Source organism: Mobula birostris, chromosome 2 (genome assembly GCF_030028105.1).
Source record: "Mobula birostris isolate sMobBir1 chromosome 2, sMobBir1.hap1, whole genome shotgun sequence".
Lineage (NCBI taxonomy): Eukaryota > Metazoa > Chordata > Chondrichthyes > Myliobatiformes > Myliobatidae > Mobula > Mobula birostris.
The window spans coordinates 110656666-110673992 of NC_092371.1; the positions used below are offsets into that span (position 1 = coordinate 110656666).

The 17327-nt window shown below is 43.4% G+C and overlaps 1 protein-coding gene across 1 annotated transcript in view; it reads right to left on the reverse strand.

Moving 5' to 3' along the window:
- Positions 1–17327, reverse strand: part of scml4 (Scm polycomb group protein like 4) — a 94752-nt gene that overhangs the window by 37946 nt on the left and 39479 nt on the right. The window contains exon 4 of the mRNA XM_072277607.1: positions 8562–8762. Coding sequence (XP_072133708.1) covers positions 8562–8762 — 201 coding nt within the window. The remainder of the gene's footprint in view (positions 1–8561; positions 8763–17327) is intronic.

Below are 17327 nucleotides of genomic sequence, written 5' to 3' on the forward strand. Positions count from 1 at the left end.
CCATTTCCAATACCTCCCTCCCCATTCTAGATCTTTCTGTCTCTATCTCTGGAAACAGCTTATCTACTGATGTCTACTATAAGCCTACTGACTCTCACAGCTATCTGGACTATTCCTCTTCTCACCCCGTCTCTTGCAAAAATGCCATCCCCTTCTCGCAATTCCTCCGTCTCCGCCGCATCTGCTCTCAGGATGAGGCTTTTCATTCCTGGACGAGGGAGATGTCCTCCTTTTTTAAAGAAAGGGGCTTCCCTTCCTCCACCATCAACTCTGCTCTTAAACGCATCTCCCCCATTTCACGCACATCTGCTCTCACTCCATCCTCCCGCCACCCCACTAGGAATAGGGTTCCCCTGGTCCTCACCTACCACCCCACCAACCTCCGGGTCCAACATATTATTCTGTGTAACTTCCGCCACCTCCAACAGGATCTCACCACTAAGCACATCTTTCCCTCCCCCCCCTCTGCTTTCCGCAGGGATCGCTCCCTACACAACTCCCTTGTCCATTCGTCCCCCCCATCCCTCCCCACTGATCTCCCTCCTGGCACTTATCCTTGTAAGTGAAACAAGTGCTACACATGCCCTTACACTTCCTCCCTTACCTCCATTCAGGGCCCCTGACAGTCCTTCCAGGTGAGGCGACACTTCATCTGTGAGTTGGCTGGGGTGATATACTGCGTCCGGTGCTCCCGATGTGGCCTTTTATATATTGGTGAGACCCAACGCAGACTGGGAGACCGTTTTGCTGAACACCTACACTCTGTCCACCAGAGAAAGCAGGATCTCCCAGTGGCCACACATTTTAATTCCACATCCCATTCCCATTCTGACATCTCTATCCACGGCCTCCTCTACTGTAAAGATGAAGCCACACTCAGGTTGGAGGAACAACACCTTATATTCCGTCTGGGTAGCCTCCAACCTGATGGCATGAACATCGACTTCTCTAACTTCCGCTAATGCCCCCCCTCCCCCTCGTACCCCATCCGTTATTTATTTATATACAGACATTCTTTCTCTCTCTCTCCTTTTTCTCCCTCTGTCCCTCTCACTATACCCCTTGCCCATCCTCTGGGTTCCCCCCTCCCACTTTTCTTTCTCCCCGGGCCTCCTGTCCCATGATCCTCTCATATCCCTTTTGCCAATCACCTGTCCAGCTCTTGGCTCCATCCCTCCCCCTCCTGTCTTCTCCTGTCATCTTGGATCTCCCCCTCCCACTTCCAAATCTCTTACTAGCTCACTTACCTGACGAAAGGTCTCGGCCTGAAACGTCGACTGTACCTCTTTCTAGAGATGCTGCCTGGCCTGCTGCGTTCACCAGCAACTTTGATGAGTGTGGCAAGATGGCGCTAGTGACTAACAGTGACATCTTACAAAACAGCGGATGCTCTTTATCTCCTTCTAAATATACTTCTTTTCTTCTTCTAAAATGGGATTGATTGCAGCCTGTAATTTCCCTCTAGGCTGACTGAACGATCTGGTGCTTCTGTAGTCTTCTGGGGATTTGACGTGGAGTGCAGCTATGGCCATCACTGGGGGGTGTACTCGTTGATTCCTTGTGGCAGAACCTGTAGTCAGCTCCGTTACTCCACACCGATTAAAGCATTGAGCAAGATTAAAATCGACCAGGATGAGTGAGGAAAATGAATGGGCACTCAGTGTGGTCTGCCTTTGTTTAACCAGTCTCCCTCTCGCTGCTGCTGGTGGAAGGTGCAGGAGTCTTGGGTCCCAAACTTCAAAGTTCAATCGCCTCAGGGGCTTGTGGTTGTGGACTCACTTCTGGCTGCGGTTTGATGTCTTCAGTGCCGAACGCCATTTACTATTTACGCGATTTGATTGTGGTGCTTCAGCGTGGAACTGGCTCTGCGGCTGTGGTCTGAATCCATCACAGTGCTGAACCGATTGATTCAGTAACTATCACACTAGTGAGAATATCAAATCAGACTTTTCAGCTTGCAAATGAAAAAGATGCCACGAGGCAGAGGTTGAAGGTGAGAGGAGGGAGTCTTATAGAGGATGTGAGGTGGAAGTTTTCAGCAGAGCTTGATTGATATCTGGAACTCGCTACTAGGAGAGGCGGTGGAATCAGATACAATTGCTATGTTTAGGGGATATTTATGCGATCACTTCAATAGACAAGGCATAAAAGCATACACACATGCAGTGCAGGCAATTGCGGTTAGTGTAGCTGAGCAAAAGGTTGGCATGGATATGATGGGCTGAAGGACGTGCATGACTCCCTGCCTCCGTGACGCACGCAAAGTGCTTAAGAGCTTGGTAATGTGGATGCTACGGAGTTGGGAATCATAGGTAACAAACTCAAAGGAAGGAACTGGCCATTCAGGACAGCGATGAGAGTAAATTTCTTTACCTAGGGAGTGTGAATCTTTGGAACTTGCTACCCAGGACAGCAGCTGAATATCTGGATGGTACTTAAACAATTTTCTCTCTACCTATTAAAAAAAACCAATACCCAACACCAATCTTCAAGACAGACAGATAGATTTTTAGACACCAGGGGATTGAGGGATATAGTTTAGCTCAGGAAAGTAATTGTGAGGTAGAAGGAAATTAGCCATGGGTCTTACTGACTGGCAGAACGGGCATGTGAGGGAGGACAAGCCAGTCTCTGCCACTTCTGTTTCTCATCCACATTAAATTATACATAAATGTAGCATCCAGTAAATTGAAAAATTAACCATTTTCAGCACAATAAGCTCTAAGTCAGAGGCTCACAGACTTCTGTAGTGACCATTTTCAGAGAGCCTTGTTTCCTACACTTCCAATACCCCACTATAAATACAAAAAAAAAGATGTTTTTAAGTTGCCTTTACTTCTTTTAACTTTACACCTCATGGTGGTGGTGAGATTGGGATGGGTGGGGGGGGGTGCAAGAGGATAATTGGTTTGGGAGTAATCCTACCGGTTATGTTTTGTAATTTCAAAACATTAAACTAATTCAAAGAGCACAAGGGAGTCCAGGAATGCAGGTTTAATGGTTTACATTAAGCACGGTGCACATGTATAGTGTGATGTAATAAACCTATTTTTACACATAATCATAATTAATTATTTAAACAAACAAGAATGCTTAACCAAATAATATATATATATACAAGATTATTCAAATATTATTTAAGTATTAAATACACAATACTCCCTGCTTAGCTATAAACTCCAATTCAACCATCTCAACTATATACACTGTATTATATATCACAACTACTATACACAGACATCCACAGCATAGTAAATTTTGAATTGTCCCACCCAGGCCAAAAGATCTAATTGTTGTAGAGGATTTCCTACTCTTGTGGGGTGACGCTTTTCCTGACAAGGGGGGATCACTCTGCTTGCCAGGTGAGACTTGTGGCTGTGAAACCATCTCGGGTTCTGGGGCCTCCTCTGTGGTGATTGTAGGAGTTGACTCTGAGACTGCAGGAAGTGGCTCTGACAGCAGTAGCCACCTTTCTTCCTCTTCTAGTTTCTGCATCTTGGTCTTGGGAAGGTGCATTCGGTTCACTGGAGTATTTTCTAATTACTCCTTCTATTTATGATCTGATCTCTCCACTTGGTTTCTGCATCCACAACATCATCTGACAAATCCTTTGTTTTTGTGTCTCCATTGACTCCTTTCTTTCTCGCCTTCCATTCATCCAGCTGGGCTTTGGTCTTTGTATCTACTTTTACAAGCAGCTATTTGTCACCCACTTGAAGTTCATGCAGTAACCTTAATGCACGCCGTGTAGATTCTGGTTCTTTATACTCACAAAAGCCGAACGCTTGTAACTTTCCTGAAGCTCCTTGAGCTCTCTTTCAGCTTAAAACCAAGCCACATTTTGAAAGGAGCCACCTAATTAACATATCAGAGCTTTCTCAGATACGTTGCCTATGAAAACTGCTGTAGTCGGACAACTGCTTTTGTCACTGCCACACTTCCCCTGAGCAGCATGGCCCTCCCTTGATCCAGTATGCTTTCCCACCAGAGGCACAGACAAACATCAACACCTGTTTGTCCTCTATTGGGTAAGAGCTCATGGTATTTAGCATGGAAACTGTCGTGGCATCATCCAGTGCCTTCCTTAATTGGCTTTCAGTTAGCAGGAGATGTGGCATGCAAATGGTGGATGGATCTCCAATCAAGCTGTAGTTAGAAACATAGAAACATAGAAAATAGGTGCAGGAGTAGGCCATTCGGCCCTTCGAGCCTGCACCGCCATTTATTATGATCATGGCTGATCATCCAACTCAGAACCCTGCACCGGCCTTCCCTCCATACCTCCTGATCCCCGTAGCCACAAGGGCCATATCTAACTCCCTCTTAAATATAGCCAATGAACTGGCCTCAACTGTTTCCTGTGGCAGAGAATTCCACAGATTCACCACTCTCTGTGTGAAGAAGTTTTTCCTAATCTCAGTCCTAAAAGGCTTCCCCCTTATCCTCAAACTGTGATCCCTCGTTCTGGACTTCCCCAACATCGGGAACAATCTTCCTGCATCTAGCCTGTCCAATCCCTTTAGGATTTTATACGTTTCAATCAGATCCCCCCTCAATCTTCTAAATTCCAACGAGTACAAGCCTAGTTCATCCAGTCTTTCTTCATATGAAAGTCCTGCCATCCCAGGAATCAATCTGGTGAACCTTCTTTGTACTCCCTCTATGGCAAGGATGTCTTTCCTCAGATTAGGGGACCAAAACTGCACACAATACTCCGGGTGTGGTCTCACCAAGGCCTTGTACAACTGCAGTAGTACCTCCCTGCTCCTGTACTCGAATCTTCTCGCTATAAATGCCAGCATACCATTCGCCTTTTTCACCGCCTGCTGTACCTGTATGCCCACTTTCAATGACTGGTTGCACCTCCCCTTTTCCTAATCGGCCACCATTCAGATAATAATCTGTTTTCCTATTTTTGCCACCAAAGTGGATAACTTCACATTTATCCACATTAAATTGCATCTGCCATGAATTTGTCCACTCACTCAACCTATCCAAGTCACCCTGCATCCTCTTAGCATCCTCCTCACAGCTAACACTGCTGCCCAGCTTCGTGTCATCCGCAAACTTGGAGATGCTGCATTTAATTCCCTCATCCAAGTCATTAATATATATTGTAAACAACTGGGGTCCCAGCACTGAGCCTTGCGGTACCCCACTTGTCACTGCCTGCCATTCTGAAAAGGTCCCGTTTATTCCCACTCCTTGCTTCCTGTCTGCTAACCAATTCTCTATCCACATCAATACCTTACCCCCAATACTGTGTGCTTTAAGTTTGCACACTAATCTCCTGTGTGGGACCTTGTCAAAAGCCTTTTGAAAATCCAAATATACCACATCCACTGGTTCTTCCCTATCCACTCTACTAGTTACATCCTCAAAAAATTCTATGAGATTCGTCAGACATGATTTTCCTTTCACAAATCCATGCTGACTTTGTCCGATGATTTCACCGCTTTCCAAATGTGCTGTTATCACATCTTTGATAACCGACTCCAGCAGTTTCCCCACCACCGACGTTAGGCTAACCGGTCTATAATTCCCCGGTTTCTCTCTCCCTCCTTTTTTAAAAAGAGGGGTTACATTAGCCACCCTCCAATCCTCAGGAACTAGTCCAGAATCTAACGAGTTTTGAAAAATTATCACTAATGCATCCACTATTTCTTGGGCTACTTCCTTAAGCACTCTGGGATGCAGACCATCTGGCCCTGGGGATTTATCTGCCTTTAATCCCTTCAATTTACCTAACACCACTTCCCTACTAACATGTACTTCGCTCAGTTCCTCCATCTCACTGGACCCTCTGTCCCCTACTATTTCTGGAAGATTATTTGTCCCCACAAAGCTGGTCCTTTTGCTTTTTTTAACCAAATACAAGCCCAATGTGGCTTGTTGGTTGTTGCATTTCACAGGTGTTATGAATGTCATTCCACAGGAGTTATCTTTTCTCCAGTATAAATTCTTAGTTGGATATCCGCAGGCTTCAGTTCAGTATCTTTGAAATGCCTCTCAAACTCATTTTGTGGAATGACTGAAACAGCTATCCAATTCCATATTAATTAATTTGCCATTCACTTCTGGTATAAACATATGGCTTGTCTCCTGTTCATTTCCAAATTATAAATCTCAAAAGTATACTGTCCTGTGACACTCTGATCATTATCAGATTTTTCATTAACATTCAGATTAGTGCTTTTTTGAAACTGTAATTTCACTTTTTATCTTTTACTCTTCTCTGTGCAATCCAGTTATTTTTGTCTGCCCAACATACTCTTTGCATGTGACCTACATTGTTGCATTTTCTGCAAGTTCACCCTTAAATCTGCATTTGTTAGGTGTATGTGAGCCCCTGCCACATTGGTAACACAATTTGTTTGGCCAGGCTGGTTTCTGCTTAGAGGATGCAATTTTGTTCACACTCACTTTTGTTCCTGACTGCAACTCAATTGCAACTATGCCTGCAGTTTCCATTGAAACGACAATTTCCACTGTTTGCTTGAATGCAAGCTGTGCTTCAGTTAGGAGCCAGTTTTAAATGCTTTCTTTTAAGATTCCACAGACTAAACAATCTCTTAGTGTATCATTACTGAACTGACAATGCTTAGACAATCTCTTCAATCAAACCAAGTATGCTCATCACCAATGTTATGTTTTGAAACTACAAAAAATTAAACCAATTCAAAGGAACACATGGGAATCTGGGAGTGTAGGTTTAACTTCAAGTTTACTTTAAGCGAGGCGCCCACGTATCATGTGGTACCGTGATGACGTATGTAATTAACTATTTTTACACATAACCCATAATTCATTATTTAAATAAACAAAAATGTTTAATCACACAACATACATACAAGATTACTCAAATATTATTGAAATATTAGATACACAACACTACCCGAAGTTTAAAAAGTTAGCTTTTATTTGATGTAAATAGCTAAGCCACCCACATGAAAATTTAAGGCAACAATCATTACAACACACCTGAACCAGAACTAGATACCAACTAGGGATCTCAGTGCCACACACCAGTAGCTAACAGACCGATGAACCAGACCCAGACTCTTTTTAGGGCGTTTGCCATAAAGTGAATCATCATATGTGCCAACCTATCTTCTGGTAGCCCCTTCCTTTCCAGATGACCAGGCCTGGGTTTCCTCGGTTTCACTTTCCCCTCACTCTACTTCACATCCGACACCAGTGCCTCAATGAATCGAAGTGAAACACAACTTGACAATTCTGCATTGTTTTGAAAAAATACTTCTCAGGCTGGCAATAGGGTGTTTATTATCTGTAATATGAACTTCCAAAAAAATGAGGAAGAATCTTATTTATATTTTTTCACCATGTTTGGTGGTGACTCGTGTTTTGATAACGTACTTGACTGCCTTATGTTCCTGCTTTAAAGCATCTCTGCAATTTCCAAGACTGTGTAAAGCAGGGGTGGCAAACCTGTGGCATGCGCAAAAGATTTGTTGGCACGCAGCATGCAGTGCCGTCCCGCCCGATTCTTTAACCCTACCATTAATCATTAGTAAAATGATTATCTTTACTGTCAAATGAAGCAGCAAATGATTTTCTACAACTGGGGAGCAATGAGATGTTTTCACAAGATACGTCTCATGCTGGCTTGGTGCCTGCTAGCTGGTTGAGAGAACACGTGACATTGGATGATACATTTTGAAATATTTGCCAACCTGGTGTGAGTATCGGTATTTGGATTGTAAATAGTTACAATAACAGGACTATTTAGAAATTATGTAATTTGCCAATTGCCTTTTTAAAAGATTAATAGTGTGATGCTCTGGGGGGGGGGCATGGCCCCTGCATTTCTAATAACCAGTACTGTTTATTGTTCTTGTGTTAGAATGCTTTTGTGAGATTATGGTGGGAGGATCCAGTTCATTTACTGTTACATTTTAGCTTGGGTTGTACAGTTATTTGTTTGTGTGTTTGTGGGTCACCCTGACTGTAACCGGGGTGTGTGATGATCACCTCCCCCGTCAGTGTGAGACTGGCTGGGTTCACTCTCTGGGTCATGGTGCCCGGTCTCTTTTGTGTCTGTTTTGTTGCTGAGTTAAAGAGCTTCCTCGTCTGTCATTATGGACCAAATGCTCGCCACAATATTAATTTTTGAACAGATTCTATAAAATGCTTCAATCTATTTCAATTTGTCTGTTACAGTTTTACTCATTGTAAACTGATGAATATATGTAAATAAGCAACAAGACTCATCTTTTCTCCTTAAAAACTCTATAATTATTGTTATTAATTAATCAAAGATAATCTCTGCACGCAAGAAAAATTGTTAGACCATTATCCCAATTTGGGCACACGCTCTCAAAAAGTTCCACCAACCCTGGGCCGCTAAAGTTTGGATGCACAGAAAAGACGAACAAGATCCCACTTTAAAAGACACACACGAAAGCTGATGTTACTGCAGATAATAATCTCCGTAATGTCTGCTAGTCTTTGTGAATCATCATCGTCAGCTGCTTTTACCACACTCACTTCACCAATTTACCGGCATGTACAAATCATAGGGAACACATTGAACCACATACCTGATATCAGTTCACCGCCATGGCCTTGCTTCAGGCAGGAAAAGACTACCTTCTGCTGATAGGCGCAATCAATGCACGCTTGGACAGCCTGCTGCAGTACCATAGAAGCTCTGGCAGGTCCAAAGTGGTCTGGAAGCTGCTGCAACTTCTTCTTGTCGAGGTGCGGACCAGCAAAGGCGTGTTTGTTGACATAAATGCAAACTGCAAAAGTAGAAAAGTTGGACATGGCAAGCACATTTGTGACAGCTTATCATAACATAAGTAACAGCACTTTTTTTTTTAGCAACTCCTGAGAAATTATCATTCAATGCTGAACACATTATCCACAGTGAGGAGGTTCAGCATGTTTCGACCTCTGTCTTCCGACAGTTCAATTTACATCCTTGAGTAATATTTCCTCTAAGTCAGGGGAACCTAGCCCTTGGCTAATTGTAAGTCTCAATGCATAAGAAAGATTGGGGACCTCTGATCTAAGTCGTATGGACAGATTTGGGAACAGCTCCTTTCCAACTGTGATAAGACTGCTGAACGGATCCTGACCCGGATCTGGGCCATACCCTCCAAATATCTGGACCTGCCTCTTGTTTTTTTGCACTACCTTACTTCCCCTTTTCTATTTTCTATTTATGATTTATAATTTAAATTTTTAATATTTACTATCGATTTGTACTCCAGGGAGCGCGAAGCTGTGATGATTGTACGCTCTATATCAATTGTTTGGTGACAATAAAGTAAAATTAAGTATTATATATTCATTGAGATATAGCATGGAGTAGGTCCTCCCGGTCCTTTAATCCACTCCACACGACCCAGCAACCCCTGATTTAACCCTAGCCTAACCTCAGGACAATTTACAATGATCAATTAACCTACAAACCAGTATGTCTGTGGTTAAGAAGGCGTAGGGTGTATTGGGCTTCATCAATTGTGGAACTGAACTTAGGAGCTGAGAGGTAATGTTGCAGCTATATAGGACCCTGGTCAGACCCCAATTGGAGTACTGTGCTCAATTCTGGTTGCCTCACTACAGGAAGGATGTGGAAGCCATAGAGATGGTACAGAAGAGATTTACAAGGATGTTGCCTGGATTGGGGAGCATGCCTTATGAGAATAGGCTGAGTGAACTCGGCCTTTTCTCCTTAGAGCGACAGAGGATGAGAGGTAACCCGATAGAAGTGTATAAGATGAAGAGAAGCATTGATCGTGTGGATGGTCAGAGGCTTTTTCCCAGGGCTAAAATGGTTGCCACAAGAGGACACAGGTTTAAGGTGCTGGGGAGTAGGTACAGAGGAGATGTCAGGGGTACGTTTTTTACTCAGAGAGTGATGACTGCGTGGAATGGGCTGCCGGCAACGGTGGTGGAGGCGGATATGGTAGGGCCTTTTAAGAGACTTTTGGATAGGTACATGGAGCTTAGAAAAATAGAGGGCTATGGGTAAGCCTAATAATTTCTAAGGTAGGGACATGTTCGGCACAACTTTGTGGGCCGACAGGCCTGTATTGTGCTGTAGGTTTTCTATGTTTTTATGTTTAATTTGGACTGTGGTAAGAAATAGGCAGTGGCAGTGGGAAGTCTTCATCAAAGCAAGGTCTCAAATCGTGATCCCAAAGATATGCCGAGTTCAGCAAATGCAGCAAAAATACTGAATGCGTCTTAAAAGAGGAAATACTCCCTGAGACAATTACTAAAGTCCTTTCAAAAATCAGTAATGCGTGCCTTCCCAACGCCACACACCTCCCTACTGTGCCTCAACCCAACTACACTTGTAAGTGATTTATGGGGAAATTGGATTCATTTACTCTGGTAAGCGGAAGCTGGTGCTGATTAGGTTGGAGGATGTTTTGCAGAGTAGAAGACTCTGCTTTAGGCGCAGATGACAGATGGTTAAGTGACAGCAAATGGAAAGTCAGGAGTAGGAAGGGCCATCAGGAAAAACCTCTAGCTCCAAAAAGCATTTTTAGTGAAATAAATGCCACGAAAGTGGATAACACTGAGTGGTTCTTGAGAAGGGAGTGGCATGGGTATTGAGAAGCGAAACTAACCATGGAAAGAAAAATGCTTTTTGGCTCTAATGGCTTTTTCTAATTCCTAAAACCTCTTATGTTGTTATCCCCTAATGGATATTTATGCACTGTACCGCTTGAAAAGCTTTGTTGCTCAAGTGTTTGCAACAAACTATATATTGCTACAAGTTCAACTTTAATATTCATTTTTTATGGCTTTAAGAATCTAAGGTTTTATTCAAAGCTTAGATGAATTGGTATTCTGTGTGTTGAACAAACTGCTATAGAGCATTCCACAACAAGTAAATGGCAGCATGGTCTGGTAATGCCTGGAATTTCAGTATCTCCTGCCAAGGCTCTCAAGTTTGATAAGCATGCACAAAGCTTTAATGGTTTAGCTAGAGTGGACGTGGAGAAGGTGTTTCCATTAGTAGAAGAGTATAGGATGTCAAGGCACAGCCTCAGAAAAAAGGGACATTCCTTAAGAACAGAGAGGAGAAGAAACTCCTTTAACCAGAGGGTGGTGAATCTGAGGAATTTGTTGCCAATAAAAGGCTGTGGTAGCCAGGTCATCAGCTGAATTTAAGGCAGAGAATAATAAGTTCTTGAATGGTAAGGGGGTTAAGAGTTACGAGAAGAAGATAGGAGCATGGGTTGAGAAAAAATTTAGGCATGGTTGAATGGTGGAACAGACTTGGTGGGCCAGATGGCTTAATCCTGCTCCTATGTCTTAAGATCTTATAGCTTTTTTCTCGTTGATGGCCGATCTGCTTTTCCTAGTTAACAACAGGAATTCTGCAGATGCTGGGAATTCAAGCAACACACATCAAAGTTGCTGGTGAACACAGCAGGCCAGGCAGCATCTCTAGGAAGAGGTACAGTCGACGTTTCAGACCGAGATTCTCGGCCTGAAACGTCGACTGTACCTCTTCCTAGAGGTGCTGCCTGGCCTGCTGCATTCACCAGCAACTTTGATGTGTGTTGCTTTTCCTAGTTATTCCTTTTTATACTTCAAAACCTACACTTACATTGCTTGCATGCAATATCCTTAGCACTGTAAAATATGACTCCGTACAAGCCATAGCAAACAAAACCTAATTGAATTTGCTTCAGTGTTCTCAATTATGTTAAACTATTTTCATTATTAAGTTTTTATGATTAGTTAAATTAGTTCAACACAACATCATGGGCTGAAGGCCCTGTCCACGTGCTGTACTGTCCTGTGTTTATGCTCTGAAATGGTTAAACTGATATGTTACAGCTTTTGCATGTTCTAAATAGCCTACAGTAGTTCATAAAGCCAGACTGGGACAGATGACCAAGTCCTTGGACAAAGTGAATCATCTTAAAGGGGGAAAGAAGGGGGATGAGGGCAGATGTCTTTGGTAGCTGTAGACAAGGTAACAAATAGTAGAGTCGCTAAGATGATCAATAACACAATTCGGGGCCACATAAATCAATTAGGATTATAGAGCTGAAGTGAGCAGGAAAAGGCCTCAGGGACTTCTTAAAATAATGGAGGTAATTATATACAGTACTGTACAAAAGTCTTAGGCACATACATGTAGCTAAGGTGCTTAAGACTTTTGCACAGTACTGGAGTAATTTTATTTATTGCACTGTACTGCTGCCACAAACACAAAAACAAATTTAATGACGCATGAATGATGACAAACCTGATTCTGATATGGATCTCTATAGTGGACTGAGAGTGGGAAGGGGTCAGAGAGAGGGGAGGGAGCAGGAAGCACCAGAGAGACATTCTGTAATGATCAATAAACCAATTGTTTGGAATCAAATGACCTTGCCTGGTGTCTCGGGGCTGGGTGTGTCTGCACCCATGCCAAGCACCCCCTGACCCTGGCACTTCTTCACTGCCACCTGTACCACACGCTTCCCGCGGCACTCCACCCTCACCACTCCCAAAATCCTTTGCTCCCGCCAGATTTACGAACTCGCTCTCTGCTCCACATTGACAAATATAGTACTGTGCAAAACACCTAGGCACCCTAGCTATATATATGTGGGTGTTTCAGACTTTTGCACAGAACTGTAAGTTACACACTGTGCAACAAAAGTCAAAGATTGATCATCTAGTACAAGAATAATGGCTGGACATGGGAGCAGAAATTCAGATGTTTATAAATCTCAAAAGGAGGGAGTGGGACTGCGTGAACGTTAAATAACACAATGGACCAGAACTTGTTATGAACTGCCAGCGGTTCCATGTCAAACTGTCCGTATTTACCTCCATAAGCGCCAGGCAGTGCAGGAGGTAGGCACCAGCACAGAACACCTGTCAAACCATGAGACCATAAGACATAGGAGCAGAATTAGGCCTGCTCCTCCTAACCTTTGACACCCTGACTAATCAAGAACATACTGTATCAACCTCTGCTTTAAATACACCCTATGACCAGGCCTCCACAGTGTCTGTGGCAATGAATTCCACAGATTCAGCACCCTCATCTCTGTGCTAAAGGGACATCCCTCTATTCTGAGGCTGTGCCCTCTGATTCTAGACTCTACCACAATGGAACCCATCCTTTCCACATTCCCTCTATCTGGGCCTTTCAATATTCAATAGGTTGCAATGAGATCCCACTCGTTCTTCTAAACTCCAGCAAGTACAGGCCCAGAGTCATTCCTGGAATCTTTCTCAAGAACTTGTCACAAACTTTTTCTCTTCGGATCAAGAAGACAGCGGTAAGAGGCTAAGGATTTCCAGCGAGAAGACATTTTATTTCTCGGAGTAGGAGAGAGGCCAGACTGCGCAGGCGCGTGACGTCAGCCAGTTGAGCGCAAACAATTTAAAAAGAAAACCGCCATATCCAGCGGGCAGTGTTGGAGCGGGCTGCGGAGTGAGAAGGTGCAGAGTGAAAGGGCTTTGGCTCAACGGGCTTCGGCGGAGACGGGAAGAGGCTTCCTGCAACCGTTGAGTCTCATAGTAACGGAGTAAGTTACAGTTTTTTGGTATTTAGTACAAACAGTAGCATTAGAGGTATGTATCTAGGATTAGTGTTGTGCTTGGAGTGCCAGATGTGGGGATCCTGGGAGACTCCCAGCCTCCCCCAGGGATTACATCTGCACCAGGTGCACTGAGATGAGGCTCCTGAAGGACCGTGTTAAGGAGCTGGAGATGGAAATTGATGACCTTCGGCTAATTAGGGAAAGTGAGGAGGTGATAGATACTACCTATAGAGAGGTAGTGGATAGCACCCCTGTGACAGTCCCCATCAGAAATAGATATATCGTTTTGGATACCGTTGACGAGGCAGACCTGACAGAGGAGGACCACAGTGAATTAAACTCTGGCATTCTGCCCAGTGCCGAAATCAAGAGAGCAAGAAGAAATGCGGTAGTTATAGGGGATTCCATCGTAAGGGGGACGGACAAGAGATTCTGTGAGCCGGACAAGGATACCCGGATGGTGTGTTGCCTCCCTGGTGCCAGGGTACGGGATGTTTCAGATCGAGTCCGGAGTATTCTGAGGAGAGAGGGCAAGCAGCTGGAAGTCTTGGTACATGTTGGTACCAATGACATAGACAGAAAAAGAGAGGAGGTCCTGAAGAAAGATTACTGGGAGCTAGGAAGAGAATTGAAAAGCTGGACCTCCAGAGTAATAATATCAGGATTGCTGCCTGAGCTGCGCGCTAATGATGGTAAGAATAGCAGAATTAAGCAGATGAATGTGTGGCTAAGTAACTGGTGCAGGGGGCAGGGCTTCAAATTCTTGAATCATTGGGATCTATTTTGGGGAAGGTATGACTTATACAAAAAAGATGGATTACACCTGAACTCAAAAGGTACTAATATCCTGGCGGGATTGTTTAATATAGCTGTTAGGGAGGGTTTAAACTAAGTTGGCAAGGGGAAGGAAACCAAAGTGTTACGGTCGAGGAAGAGGAAAATAGAAATAAGTCAAAAATACTGTGCAGCAAAGATGGCAAGAAGGACAGGCTGGAGAATATACAGGATAATTTGCTGCAAAATAGAAATATAGCAAAATCGGCAACAGATACTGATCTAAATGTACTGTACTTAAATGCACGCAGCATTAGAAATAAAGTGGATGACCTTGCTGCACAGCTGCAGGTTAAAAGATATGACATTGTGGCCATCACCGAGTCATGGCTAAATGATGGATATGATTGGGAGCTGAATATCCAAGGATACACAGTGTACAGGAAGGATAGGAAGGTCGGTAAAGGGGGTGGCGTGGCCCTGATGGTAAGTAACGATATCAAATCACTAGAAAGAAGGGACATAGGATCAGAAGAGGTAGAATCCTTATGGGTCAAGTTAAGAAATGGCAAGGGTAAAAAGACACTAATAGCAGTTATATACAGGCCTCCAAACAGCAGCCGGGATGTGGACTACAAGTTGCAGCTGGAAATAGAAAAAGCGTGTCAGAAGGAAAATGTCAAATATGGGGGATTTTAATACGAAAGTGGATTGGGAAAGTCAGGAAGGTAATGCATTTCAGGAGAGAGAGTTTGTAGAATGCCTACAGGATGGCTTTTTGGAGCAGCTTGTCCAGAATCCCACCAGGGGACCGGCTGTTTTGGATTGGGTGCTGTGTAACGAACCTGAGGCGATTAGGGAGCTGGAGGTAAAGGAACCCCTTGGGAGTAGTGACCATAATATGACTGAGTTCAATTTCAAATTTGAAAAGGAGAAGCTGGTATCAGGTGTATCGATATTTCAGTGGAACAGGGGAAATTACAGTGGTATGAGAGAGGAACTGGCCCAAGTCGATTGGAAAAGTAAGCTAAATGGAGGGACGGCAGAGCAGAATTGGATGAAATTCCTACAAGAAATAAGGAAAATGCAGGAAAGATATATTCCAAGAAAAAAGAAAATCATGAATGGAAAAATGGCACAAATGTGGCTAACGAGAGAGGTTAAGGCAAAAATAAAAGCAAAAGAAATGACGTACAAGGAAGCAAAAATTAGTGAGAAAAATGAGGACTGGAAGACTTTTAAAACCTTACAGAAGGAAACTAAGAAAGTCATTAGGAAAGAAAAGATGAATTATGAAAGGAAGTTGGCAATTAACATAAAAAAGGATACTAAGAGTTTTTTTAAATATATGAAGAGTAAAAGAGTGACAAGTGTAGATACGGGACCGATTGAAAATGATGCTGGAGAAATTATAATGGATAACAAAGAGATGGCGGAGGAACTGAATGAGTATTTTGCATCAGTCTTCACAGTGGAAGACATGAGCAATATACCTGATAGCCAGAGGTATCAGGGAATAGAATTAGGTACAGTCAAGATTATTGGAGAGAAAGTGCTTGGGAAGCTAAGTGGACTAAGAATAGATAAGTCTCCCGGTCCGGATGAGGTGCACCCTCATGAGGTTGATCTTCCAGGAATCAATAGACTCTGGCATGGTTCCAGAGGACTGGAAGGTTGCAAATGTAGTTCTGCTATTTAAGAAAGGAAGGAGGCAGCAAAAAGAAAATTACAGACCTATTAGTCTGACATCGGTAGTTGGAAAGATATTGGAGTCAATCCTCAAGGACGAGGTTATGAAATACCTCGAGGTGCATGACAAGATAGGCTGAAGCCAGCATGGTTTCATGAAGGGAAGATCCTGCCTCACCAACCTATTGGAATTTTTTGAGGTAATCTCGAATAAGATTGACAAGGGAGAGGTGGTGGATGTTGTGTATTTGGATTTTCAAAAGGCCTTCGATAAGGTGCCGCATTTGAGGGTGCTTAATAAGATGAGAGCTCATGGAGTTATAGGAAAGATATTGAAATGGGTGGAGCATTGGCTGATAGGCAGAAAGCAAAGGGTGGGAATAAAGGGATCCTATTCTGATTGGTTGCCGGTTACTAGTGGTGTTCCACAGGGGTCGGTGTTGGGGCCGCTTCTTTTTACGATGTATATCAATGATTGGGATTATGGATTAAATGGTTTTGTGGCTAAGTTTGCGGATGACACCAAGATAGGTGGAGGAGCAGGAAATGTTGAAGAAACAGAAAGGTTGCAGAGAGACTTGGTCAGTTTAGGAGAGTGGGCAAAGAAATGGCAGATGAGATACCACGTTGACAAATGTACGCTTGTACATTTCGGAAGAAGAAATAATCGGGCAGATTATTATTAGATGCGGAGAAAATTCAAAAATCGGAAGTGCAAAGGGACTTGGGGGTCCTCATGCAGGATACCCTAAAGGTTAACCACCAAGTTGGATTGGCGGTAAGGAAAGCGAATGCTATGTTGGCATTCATTTCAAGAGGAATAGTGTATAAGAGTAAGGAGGTGTTGATGAGGCTCTATGGGGCATTAGTGAGACATCATTTGGAATACTGTGTACAGTTTTGGGCCCCCTATCTTAGAAAGGACGTACTGATATTGGAGAGAGTTCAGAGAAGATTTACGAGGATGATTTCTGGAATGCAGGGGCTAACATATGAGGAGCATTCGTCGATTCTTGGATTGTATTCATTAGAGTATAGAAGAATAAGAGGGGATCTCATAGAAACGTTTCAAATGTTGAAAGGGTTGGACAGAGTAGATGTGGAAAGGTTGTTTCCCTTGGTGGGTGAGTCCAGGACAAGAGGCCATAGTCTTGGAATTAGAGGGTACCCAGTTAAAACAGAGATGAGGAGAAATTTTTTTAGCCAGAGGGTCATGGATTTGTGGAATTCGTTGCCACATACAGCTGTGGAGGCCCAATCACTGGGGGTGTTTAAGGAGGAGATTGACAGGTATCTAATTAGTCAGGGTATCAAGGGATATGGGGAAAA